The sequence below is a fragment of the Zootoca vivipara genome, chromosome 8 (assembly GCF_965207765.1).
Source record: "Zootoca vivipara chromosome 8, rZooViv2.hap1.1, whole genome shotgun sequence".
In the NCBI taxonomy this organism is placed as follows: Eukaryota; Metazoa; Chordata; class Lepidosauria; order Squamata; family Lacertidae; genus Zootoca; species Zootoca vivipara.
Window position 1 is genome coordinate 7681937 of NC_142591.1, and position 12843 is coordinate 7694779.

At 43.2% G+C, this 12843-nt stretch overlaps 1 protein-coding gene across 3 annotated transcripts in view; it reads right to left on the reverse strand.

Moving 5' to 3' along the window:
* The window catches only part of ICE1 (interactor of little elongation complex ELL subunit 1), a 38054-nt gene that overhangs the window by 5468 nt on the left and 19743 nt on the right, over positions 1-12843 (reverse strand). For 2 of the 3 annotated variants that reach the window (XM_088675070.1, XM_035101550.3), the window contains 4 exons: positions 12258-12631; positions 5966-10453; positions 1954-2122; positions 300-460 (listed from right to left, as the gene is read on the reverse strand). In XM_088675070.1, coding sequence (XP_088531196.1) covers positions 300-460; positions 1954-2122; positions 5966-10453; positions 12258-12631 — 5192 coding nt within the window. The remainder of the gene's footprint in view (positions 1-299; positions 461-1953; positions 2123-5965; positions 10454-12257; positions 12632-12843) is intronic. The other variant, XM_088675069.1, reaches the window with a different exon arrangement.

The following is a 12843-nucleotide window of genomic DNA, read 5'->3' on the forward strand; positions in this document are numbered from 1 at the left end:
CAAGGAGATCCATGGCTCTGATTTCCTCTCATCCACAGGCTCTAAGTGGAGAACATGTTGTCTTTTATATTTCCCCCTTCCTACTACCCCTTAGTTCAGCGGCATGTAAAACTGCCCCCCCACCCCAAAATCAAACCCACTTTCTTCAAAGTGATGCCCAGCTCTTCAGAAAGCAGCATTTGATTAACAGATAACACAATAAATATGCACACTGGCCCTTTGTTATGCCTCTGTGAAAAGTGAGATTCTGCTCTCTTCTGGCCAAATGCAAAAAAAGGGATCCCGTCAAATGCTCATACCTCTTCCCAATTCAGGTAAGTTCTCAGACATTTCAGCACCTCCCCTCTTGCACGCTGTCTGGCAACCAACTGGATAGCTTTGCTGATCACACCTTCCGAGGAAAAGATCTCATTCCACATGTTTGCAATAAACAACGCCAGTATGGCTGATTTGGGAAAATCTGGCCGGGAGAAAGAAATTAAAATAAGAAAGGAAAAACCCTTTAGGTAACAGAAGTGCTCCTGGTTACTTCCAAGCAGACATTCCCTCCTCTTGGGATATTATAAGCAGCGAGGGGCTAAAGCACTTACCTGTTCTATGTCCCTTTTCCAGTTTACACTCAATATTCTCTATCTCTCTCTTGGAGACCACTGAGCATGCTCAGTATATTAATCACGCCACCATACCAGCTAAATGTGTCTCCTGCACATACTCACAAAATTATCTGTTTAGATCTAAGGAGCTTAGGCTCTCCTCAAGCAGCCATACCTTAAAGGTAGCACAAAGGATTTAGGCTGCAATCCTAACCCCTGGGTGGCAGTGGTGGGACTTGTTTCTTATTCTATTCTATTTATAAAAACAGTTATTAGATACTGCTGTATGATACACACACACACACACACACACACACACACACACACACACATATATATATATATAATCTCACACAGCAGTTTACAATGATATAAAAACATAAAACAAAACTACAGCATCATAGGACGTTAAAAACAAGTTAAAAGCAAAAAGAAATTAAGAGCAAACATCCAAAAACTTTATTGCCTGCATAGGCGGCTGGTGGTGCTAGGGTAGAATAGGCAGGCAGGAAGGGGGAGGGGGAACGCTCCCAGGTTGGCCTAGTGAAGAGACCCTGATAGAGCCCATTGAGATCACCATGGCTGTGCTAACTTAGGATCCAGTGGGTCCAGTGGCTGGGCTACTACCCCCAGGGCAGTTTACAAAGTTGCTTTAAAAAAAAACCCAAAAAACACAAATACGTAAAACCCCTGTTTCCCCTGCATTTGGGTAGCCTGATGCCTGGATGCTTATATTCCGATTCAGGTTTTTAACATGCTTGTGTATTTTTGTTCTGATTTGCAAATCACTTTGGGACTTTTTGTAGCAGGAAGCAATATATCTATATCTATATATCTATATCTATATCTATATATAACAAATCCAACCTAACCTCTATGCAGTGGAGGAGGAGATCAAGCCCTTCCACTAGGGAGGAAGCCCAAGGTGTGAATATGGTCCTCTGCCTTAGTTCTTTATCCTGCAGACGCCCAGTCCATGCAATAATCCCCCTTTTTGTTTCTTAAATGGAGGGCAGGAAATCACACAGACCAGGCCCATTGCCCAGTTTGCCATTTGTGTGGAGGGTGAGGTTTGCAGTGGAGGCTGCGTCACAGAGGGGAGAAGATTGCACCACTTCTTCTCCATAATACTGCAGCGTTGCTGACGGAAATGTATGAACCAGGCCCGTGGATTGTTTAATCCGCCCACAACCCTGGTAAACAGACCTTTGCTGAAGCAGTGAGTATACATTGATTTATTTCGTTTATGAACTGCTTCCCTTGGAACATCCAAAAGTGATTAACCTATCTGAGAAGGATTCAGCTGGAACATAATGTGTAAGATGCTTTCCACCGTAAAAAAGACAAAGACAGATCATACCTTCCTTAAGAAGACTGTAGCAAAACAGGCGTGCTTTTTCCAGGTCTCCCAGCTGCCGGCATATTCCAACATACACCCTGCAGAGGGCCTGAATGTGATTGTGGCCCAAGGTCATCTTCTCTTTCTTCAGTTTCTTCAGAATAGCCTGTAATGCTGTCTCGGCTAAGTGCTGTAACATGCAAAATGGTTTTTTCTATTGAGGATATTTCAACATGCATAATACACCTTATTATCAGAAAATAATATACTTCTGTCCTTGAACAGAAATGCTGATGATCTTCAGAGCTAATTCTGTATCAGATACAGGCGATAAATTAGGGAAGAACAGATCTTTCCAAGCAAGCACAAGGACAAACATGTTTTAAAACCACTGGGGAAAGGTGGTGGAAGAAAAGTATCAAATTTACCGCGTGTAATACTTTAAGAGAAAATATGATGAAAATTATGTATAGATGGTATCTTACACTGGTAAAATTATCTAAGATTTATCATAAACATGATAACAAATGTTGGAAATGTAAAAAACAAGAAGGAACCTTTTACCATATGTGGTGGACCTGCCCCCAAGTAGAAGACTTCTGGGAAAGTGTTGAAAAACACCTTTGTTAAGAAACCAGAAGCCTTCCTACTTGGGCTAGTCAGGGAGGAAATACCCAAGAAAGATGTTACATTTTTTCTGTATGCCACAACAACAGCAAGAATATTATTGGCGAAGAATTGGAAGAACGAAGAATTACCAACGATAGATGAATGGCAGAAGAAGATGATAGAATTTATGGAACTGGCAGAGTTAACCGGGAGACTCTGAGACCAGAGGGAAGAAGCGGTGGAAGAAGATTGGAAAAAATTCAAAGTGTATTTAAGAAATAAACATATCATTGAAAAGAATTAATAGAAGTTTAGGAGGTACAGGGAGGTTGTAGAAATAATATATGTTTAGATAAATATTGATTTAGAGGTGTAGTTATAAATAAGCAGTATGTGTGAGATTTTGTGTTGTGATATAAGATAAGATTTGAAAAAGAATAGTTATAAGGTAAATAAGGTATAAGAATAAGACTTAGAGATTACTACAGAGGATTTACAATGTAACGCAGTTGGAAGGGACTTGAGGTAGTCACAGCCACTAGAATTGATACAAGTTGAAGTTTAGGAATTTTTGTTTTTGTTTTTTTGTCTTTTTGTCTTTTGTCTTTTTTGTATTTGGTACTTTTTGTATTTTTTATTTCTTGTATTTTTTATTTTTTTATTTTGTTTATTTTTTTGTCTTTGTGTGTTACAAAATAATAAATATATTTGGAAAAAAAGTTTTAAAACCACTGGAAAAGTGCACTCGTGGCAGTTTGCAGCTGAAACTGGTAAGCTGCAAAGCTTAAAAATATAGAACACCAGCAACTAAACACCACAATAGTAGGAGCAAAGGACTAAATGCATGGTAGGTACAAGAAGCAACAGCAGAGTGAACGTTATTTTAATGAGCCATCTGAAACGTTATACGCATAGCTGCCAAGTTTTCCCTTTTCTCACGAGGAAGCCTATTCAGCATAAGGGAATTTCCCTTAAAAAAAAGGGATAACTTGGCAGCTATGGTTATACGGAAGACCAACTGACCTCTCTGAGGCCATTATACATGCAGGCCAATGTAGGTCAAGTTCTGATACAACCTCTGCCAGGGATGTGTGTAAAGGAATCTATGGGGAGGTGTCATAAGCAGAGCACAAGCAATGCATGCAGAAGCTCCAAGATCCAATCACCTCCAGTGAAAAAGGATCTCTGGCGGATTCTGAGATAACTTCACATTTGTGCACATTTGTCGCACTGTCACCTTAAGAAGTTTGAAAGACCTGGAATCCATGCAGGGCATTTTTGAAGGCCTTAATTAATACCAATATAAGGTAGAAGATATGCTAGGGCCTGAGTTGGGAGCCAGCACAGCTGAACAGTGGCTGGGTGGATATGATCCTGGCTTCTTATCCCATCCAGACACCCGGACACAAATGAGAAACACTCTCAGAAATTAAAAATCCTGAAAACAGGTTGACAGCACAATTTTGCAGTGGACCTTGTGCTGAATCTTTCCCCTCAAATCTTCCTGTGGTCTGTTTTTTGGGGGGTGGGGGGTAAAAGCAGTCTTGGATGGGAAGACCTCAAGTTCCCTCATCCTGAAAGATGTAGTAACAGGGAATCTTACCACCTGGGGGAGTGGGGGGGGGGTTTCCAATGAGATTAATTTCAGGTCTGACCCTAAGCAACTGGGGAAAGCATGTTGGCATCTACAGCTGTTTAGAGAAACACCAAATGAGAACTGTGTGTTGCCAAACTCTGTCGTCGGTTAACTCTTCTTTGGCTTTGCAGTTATGTACTGAAACCTGGATCAGGTTTTTCTTTTCTTTTATTGGCTTTTTTTTGGGGGGGGGGGTTAATATCAATTTTATTCTGTGTTTGTTAAACTGTTGACTTTTGAATTTACTGACATGCTCTGTATTTCGCATATATGTATTTTGATGTTTTGAGTGTTTCCTGCAAGCCACTTTGGCCGCAGCTGATTGTGGAAAAGCAGCATATATGTAAACACAAACAAAACAAAACAAACAGGAACTTGGGAAGGTGATCACTCCAGAGGGCATGCTGCCACTTAAAAACTGGCCATCATGAACTGGATCTTAGTCAGTGAAGTGGAACCCAAAGCACTCAACAACTCCACCAAATGAATAAACTATCAAGACAAGTTGAAGTGTTTCAGAAATGTCTCCATACAATTTTAGAGCCCAAGAGTTCATCTAAGGCAGGGATAGATTCATCTGAACTAAGCTCACACAACATGTGACCCACAGCCCTCCTCTTTGTGCATGTTCCTGGGTGTTTGGAGTGGGGAGGGTCACAAGATTTACAGATTTGATGACCAAGTTAAGATGGTTTCCCTACTCTCTCCACAAGTTCCGCCTTATTACAGACACCCAGGTAGAACTTGGATGTGCGAACTGTTCGATGCATTTAGATCACAGTGCTATCTGCTTTCAGAAGCCTTTGTAAACCAAGACATAGGTTTAAACCTGTGAAACACAAAACTAAAGGGCAGGACTCACTTGGGGGGCCTGTGGGTCATGTGGAGTGGGGAGAAAAGACAGGGGTCTTAAAACACACAGCACATTCTTTATTACCAGCCAAAGCCCATATTGACTGAATGCTCCCCGCAAAGGACCCTCTCTGGTGCACATCGGATTTCTGGGGATGACTGCACCCCCATCACCCCAGCAGAAGATGTTGCTTTATTTTTATGGTGTTTAAGAGGGGGTAACAGTTCCTCTGCTCTGAATGCTAACGCCGAGCTTAGCACTTCAGCCTGCAAATTCTCATATACAACAGGCTAAATAGAGACAACTGTGAGCAAAGTCCTTGCGCACTTGCTCAGCTGTGGAAGAGACGAGCTGGTATGGGTGGAGGTGGCAGCAGCTAAGTTTGCAAGAAATGAGAAAGTTTGAAAAGTTTGAGAAACAATGGGGTAAACACAACGTCAAAATTCCCATGGATATTAGCTGTAAGGGACTGAAAAACCACCTTTCGGTCAAAAGTGTATGTCTGTGCGTGCGGGTGTGTGTGTGTTAAGCCATGCAAATCCAGCTTCACGCCTTTAACAAAAACCAAAATACGAGTCAACATCCCCAATCAGCCACAGCAAACGTAATGATACGTCCACGTATGAACTGCAAGAGGCGGCATGATAGCTTGGCAGGGAGGTGGGTTCAAATGGTCTCGTCTATAGCTTCTACCATCTTAACTACTATTCCAGAAGGTTCCACGCTCACTGTTTGGTTATATGAGCTAAACCAGTTTAGTGGTATTTGTTTAAAGAAGAAGAAGAAGAAGAAGAAGAAGCAGAAGAAGAAGAAGAAGAAGAAGAAGAAGAAGAAGAAGAAGAAGAAGAAGAAGAAGAAGAAGAAGAAGAAGAGGAGGAGGAGGAGGAGGAGGAGGAGGAGGAGGAGGAGGAGGAGGAGGAGGAGGTGTAACTGACCTTCTTAGCAACGGCAAGTTCATAAACGGCTTCTTTCTCTTCATCTCTCATGGCTGGGAGCTTCGAGGTATTGCCCACCAAAACGTGGCTACGGATAACAGGTAACAGGTCAAAACAGGCTTTGGAAACTTTCTCCAATGTTACCATCACAATGTTGCTATCGGAGTCGTCGCTTTTCTTCGCAGCCACCAGCAATTGTGAATCGGCGTCACCGGTTAAGCGAGTAACACCCTCGCTACTCACACTGATAGCTTCCTCAGCAGGGCACTGTACATCTGGGACTCTAGCTGAAGGCTCTTCCTTGCAGGAGTTTGATTTTGGCGACTTGCTATCTAGCCGTAGCCTTTTGGCGTTCTTTGGCACAGTCACAGGTACTAATGCCCTTTTCCCAGTGTGACACACATTGGAAGACAGTTGCTCTGGGTCAGGCTTGAAACTGCTCCCTGTTTTAACAAAAGCGGTGGACACAGAAGCAATTGCTTTAAAGCCACTGATCTGATGGACTGGCTGTGGGGCATTCTTGCCATCTAGAGAAGACGACCTACTCAGTTGAATGTTACCTTTCAGGATGTTGAGAGTTCTTGCTCGGGCGGATAGCTCTGGATACATGCTGTCTAAGATCTTCACAGAGTTTTCCTGGGGTACGGGCGGAGCAGCGCAGCCAACTGCCGATGGAGGAAGCCTGCCTGGGACGGGGAGGGCATGCTTGGGAGTGGTGGCACAAAACTGAAGAGGAGAAGACAGAGCCCTCTGACGCATCGGCGTGCCAGAGGGAGAAGGAGTGGTAAATGTAGCGGGAGACTTGCGTTTGGGGGTATCCAACAGCGGCGACCTTAGAGGAGGAACTGGGGTTTCGCGTAAAGGAGAAATCATTCCATCAAGTGGGGAAGGCAAAGAAGACTGGCTAGATGATGACATCACCGGGGAGAGGGGCCTAACCGTTCTCGGAGGAGTAGGCATTAGAGGTGGGAGCAAGGGGGGTAATGGAGGGCCCATCTCTTGCCTAATTTTTGTAAGGGTTTTTGGAGAATAAGACACCGTAGGCGTGGAAGTATCTGCATTGGCAAAAATGGTCTCGGTAAGCAGTGCTTGCCGACTTTTCCTCTTCCCCTTGCAGCTAGGTATTCTCTGGAGAGGCCTAAGGCCGGCCTCTGCTGAAACATTTCTAGAGTCCGATGGCTCAAGTGCTTGTCCTGCTCCGTTATTTCCCTGAGATGCAAGAGCAGCGGGAGACTCCACTTTCTCAGACTCTCTTTTTTGTGGTTTAGAGCTAGAGCTGGAAGATTCGGAGGCAGGTGGTATGGAATGCTGGCTGGTTTGAGCAGTAAGAGTTTCCCCGTCCTTCTCTATATGGGTTTCCTTGTTGTGAGAGGCATTGGCACCCCCACCGACACAGACGGGTGTTAACTGGTTCTGCCTCAGGCTGGAGCTCCGTCTCGAAGGGCTAAAGCTTCCTTCTTCCTCTGCACTTGCTTCCCCTTTAAAGAAATCTATCTGGATTTCTGAGGCTTCTATACCAGTGCCGCTGTATTCTGAGTGTGGTGCAACTATATCACTATTCAATTCTGGATCACTTGCAGGAGACTTCCTGGGGAGAGATTTTCTGTCTTGTGTTAGCCCTTGTCTCGTCAATGAAACGACTGCTGAAATGTCTTGTCCTGCTTGCCTCTCTTCCGACTTCTCTATTGCTGTAAGAGAGTCCAATGTTAAGGAGGTATTTTCATCGCTACACGCACATCTTGTTGCGTATGAATGTTCCCATATCCCTTCCGTCACTTCAGCAACATGGGAGCCAGTGTCATGTACAGCAGCCGGTGTATATTTCGGGGATGCCTCTTCTGTTACATGGGACAGCTCCTGCTCACCTCCCACATCTGCTCTGGACGTTGCAAGCCTTGGTTGTGGCTTTGTGCAATTCACCTTCCTTAATGGGAAAACCTCTTTGTCTGATGAATCCAAGGTAGATGATTTCATAACCATGATAGTACTTTCAGACACTGCCAGCTCATTCACCCCTTCAGATCTTGCGCCACTGCTCGATATTGCATCAGTTTCTTTAGCTGTTGCTTCACTCAAATTATGTTCTACCTCGCAGTTTCTTGAAGGAATCCCTAACTTCTTATCAAGAGGAACAAGAAGCTTCTCATCACTTGGAACAGATTCGCTCACTACAAAAATGTCTACCGTATTAACACTGTTTAGGCTTGATGCCTCGGGAGTTTGTGCTTTAGTGAGCTCCCACATTATCTGGGATTCCCTGAGAGTTGGCTGTTCTCCGGCTTGTTCAATTTCCATTTCATGGAAACTGCAACAATCCAGGGACTTATTTTTGTCTACCTCAGAATCAAGATCATTTGCCTCTTTACTTGTCAAGTCTTCTCCAGAACTGTGATCCCTATGATCAGCATCTTCTTCTCTGCTTGGAGAGGAAGGGGTAATGTACCCTGGGACAGAGCTTTGGCCATTTCTGCTGAAGAGCTCATAATTGATTTCAACGTTGGACACGGTGACATCGGAGAGCTCTGCAGTGGATTTAGAACCAACTGTTGTAGTGACAGAGGACGTTGTTTCAATAACGGCATTCTCTGCTTCTAATTCATCTTGTACAGGCTGAGCAGGGCATTCATTTGTGTTCTGTTCTAATTCCACCCCATTTGTTACAGAGCACTTAAAATCCGTTTCTGTCCCTTCTGCAGCATGCTTCATTTTATCAGATGAATCGCTTTCAGCATTCAAGATTGCCTTTTCTTGAGATGGTGCCTCATTTATTCCATGCTGCAAATCTTTAAAAATCAAACTGGGCTCCGTATTTCTGTCGCACAGAGTTCCAAGAGCAGATGTTTTTTCACTTCCTTCTTCTATAATAAACTGTGCAGTCCCAGTTTCTGTTATTTTCAGCGGTTCACTATCTTCCTTCTCAAGCCGTTCTGATGTCAAGCGTAAATCTTCCGCAACAGCCTCAGCGTGCTGAAAGTTAATTGAAACGCTGTGCATTTTGGACCTGCACTCAGGTTTAATGTCTGCCTTTTCAACATACCCTAGGTCTGAAGCACTTTCAGTGACATTCTCTGATTCAAAGAATGTGTGTTTACTTTCAAGAGACCCCTCAGAACACCCTTCAATAATAAATGCTTGTGCTGCTAACGTAGGACTGCTTTGATAATCTGGCTCCCCTTGTAGCGATTTAATAGAATCTTTTTGGTCAACGTATTGTTCTAGTTCTACACATTCTTTTTTGACATCCATTGATTTGGGTTTCGTTTTGCCTACGACGTTTTCATTTTCAACTTTCAGCTGGTCATCTTCTCCATGTTTAGTAGGCACAGAAGGGAGAGTGCTGCTTTCACCTATACAAGACAGTGAATTATTGCATCCATCACTTGCCACTGTAATATGAGAGTGGGGCCTTAAGGTATCAGCCTTCCCTAGTTTATTCTCCCCATTGAATTGTTTGTCACATTTCCCTTCACTACTGTGATTTCCTTCTATGCATTGCGATTTGCTGGCTGCGTCGGAGACATAAGAATCTTTTCCAAAGTCCTGTGTAAATGTTACCTCAGCATCTCGTTGCTGGAGCAGCACCCTAGAACACTCCATTTCAGAGAGGGAATTATGGGTAACGGAATTCATTTTCTCTTCCATGAATGCTTCATCACTGCCGCCCGAGCAGAGCTCTTCCGTTGCATTTTGTTTGCATGTTGTTACAGGTTCAGTGCGTTCACCAACACATTTTGCTTTATCAAAATTAAATTTAGATTGGCTGTCACGGGGGCCATTCCCCATTCCTCCTCGCACATCACCAGAAACATCCTTAAAAAATTCAGGATCTACGAGCACATTTCCAGGAGCTAAAATGGACTCTTTGGTTTGCTGCTGATTGCCACCTATGGGTGTTTGAAGCCAATCCCCTTCCACTGTCCCAAGGAGCTCTTCCTTCTCTTCTTTCAAGAAGTTACTAGGCTCTTCGTGAACATGTTCAATGCTGCTTCCAACTTCTTCTTTCATGGGCATTGGCTCAGCTGGTTTTTCTTGACCTTGTAAGTTAGCCGATGGAGACAATACAGCAGGCATCACGAGTCTGTCTTTCGCTTTCATCATATTATCTAAGTTTTTGTTGACGTTTTCTGTACCGTGTGCTGCTGGTTCAGTGGCTGTGTGTGCCTCCAAAAAGTCAGAATTGTCCTGCAGACGTTTCTCACTCTTTGATATGGCATCTCTCTCATTTACTGATGTTTCTGCCACAGGGTCGTGACACAGCGCTGACTCTTCTTCCGTCAATGTGCTAAGTCTTTCAGGTGACTCCTGAAAATTGCCATTTGTATTGTTTGCATTAAAAGAGATGCATTTGCTCTGAGATTCTGCTGGATGATTCTCGTAAGAATTTTCAGCTTTTGGTTCACTTTTTTCTAAAATATTTTCAAGCATTTGCACATTCTGGTTCATTTCATCTTCATCACTGGAATCTGTTAAGTTTCCAAATAACGTATCCTTAAAGAGATAAATGAGAAGAATTAATATAGTCCTCATAACAGCTCAAATGTTTTATGAACAGCCATTCAAGTTACAATGTTCATTACTTTTTTTCCTTTAAAAAAACTGATACTGCTAAAGACACATCTAAACAGATATGCACTTAAAACATGACTGAGGTGCAGTTCTCAGTAAACCGGTAAACCTACTTCTGCGCTGTTCTACTTCAGATCAGAGCTGCAGGTTTACATGGTGGGATGCTCTTCGAATCCATAAAAACCAAACCACAGAAAGCTGGAAACAGGAAGTCTTTCTGAGAAACAAAATTTAAAAATTCCTTCCAGTAGCACTTTAGAGACCAACTAAGTTTGAACTTAGTTGGTCTCTAAGGTGCTACTGGAAGGAATTATTTTACAGTGGTATCTCGGGTTACAAACGCTTCAGGTTACAAACTCCACTAACCCAGAAATAGTACCTCAGGTTAAGAACTTTGCTTCAGGATGAGAACAGAAATCGTGCTCCGGCGGCACAGCGGCAGCAGGAGGCCCCATTAGCTAAAGTGGTGCTTCAGGTTAAGAACAGTTTCAGGTTAAGAACGGACCTCTGGAACGAATTAAGTTCTTAACCAGAGGTACCACTGTATTTTGTTTTGACTACGGCAGACCAACACGGCTACCTACCTGTAACTAGAACTTTCTGAGAAACAGTTTTCTATTGAGGTTTTTTGCACAGAGGTTTTACCACTTCAATGAGAACTAAGACCAAGATAAACTAAAGAGTGTCTAACAGAAACAAAGAGAGAGAAGTTCCTTTTTACGGGGCTTAGCTCACTTGCAAAGGTTCATCTTAATCCACAAAAACATGAGTCATTTCACTATTTAAAAAGCAATGCTCAAAGTGATGCACAGTCAATAAAACCAAAACAAAGGACCACCACAAAAATAGCAGCAGTCAGAAGCTGAAAATCCAGGTGTTCAGTATACAGTGGTTTACGAACTTAATCTGTTCCGGAAGTCCGTTCTTACACCAAAGCATTCTTAAACCAAGGCGTGCTTTCCCATAGCAGTGGGGGACTCAATTTACAAATGGAACACACTCAACAGGAAGTGGAACATGTTCCGCTTCCAAGGCAAAGTTCACAAACCAAAACGCCTACTTCCGGGTTTGCAGCGTTCTATTTCCAAGTTGTTCATAAACTAAGCTGTTCTCAGACCAAGGTACCACTGTATTCTAAAGCCAAACTGTTTTTTACCTAGCAATGGAATTAGCAGAAGGAAGAAGGATGACATCCTAACTGAGACAGCTATCATTTTACACTTTAACAGTTCTTACTTAAGGAAGTCGGGGAAGGAGAAAAAACAACAACTCCCTATGACAGAGCCGCTGCTCTCATGAATCACAACAGGAGCTGCCACCACATTTATTGTCTTAATTTATATCCCACTGTTCGACAGTACGATTCTTTTCAGTCCGAGCCTAATATACCCTGAAGGCAGGCAATTGTTTGTTTGGTTTTGGATAGCTGAAAGTGGTATAACAGAGAAATTGCTGCCCAGGTATATTACACATTTACTGATTTCCTCCTGCTATCGGAAGGGTGGTGGTGGTGGTATTTTTTGTTTTTTGAAGCACTATGAATACCTGCAAAGCCTGTTCACCTGAGAATGAGAGTGAGCCAGGTGTACTACCCATTGAAAGCAATGCCTCTTTCTGGCCACCTGGCTCCATCCACAAGTAGACTTGCTGTACTGTATTAAGTCAACATTCAATCAAGATTATGACATTACTAGGGCACGCGATTTTAACCCATATTTTGACTTACTGGAGTAGCAGCAGGTGAAAACTGTAGGGGAGAAAGCAGAGGAGGAAGTGGCCTAACCCACTTCAAAATATCTCGCAGATTTTCACCAAGTTCGTCCTGTTCCTTGCTAAAAACATCCACGTTGCCCGCTCCCGAATCTGTCTCTGAAATGACTTCTAGAGATCTGTCTTCATAAAAAGTGCCGCCACCATTGTAAGCGCCCGTGGTTTCCATGGCCTTGCTTTCTACTGGGCTACCATGCCCAGCAGGTCTGTCGTCCAGCTTTGTCTGCAACGGTGCCAAAGAAACATGCGTCGTACAGGTTTCAGGTGAAGGACAACCAGAAGGCCTCTCTTCTCGATGTTTCCTGAATTGTTGAGGATTCTGCGGCGTTTCTATGGGGCAGAAGATAATCTACAGTGTAAACAAGGTTTCCACATCCCCCCCCCCATTTTTTTGGGGGGGGAAGGAAGACCTTTACATTTTTTTAAAAAAAGTTTTAAAACCAATTTTAAAACAAATGGTTTATTATCCATCTTACTGAGTGTCCTACAGGTACAGTGGTGCCTCGCTAGACGAATTTAATTCATTCCACGGGTCTATTCTT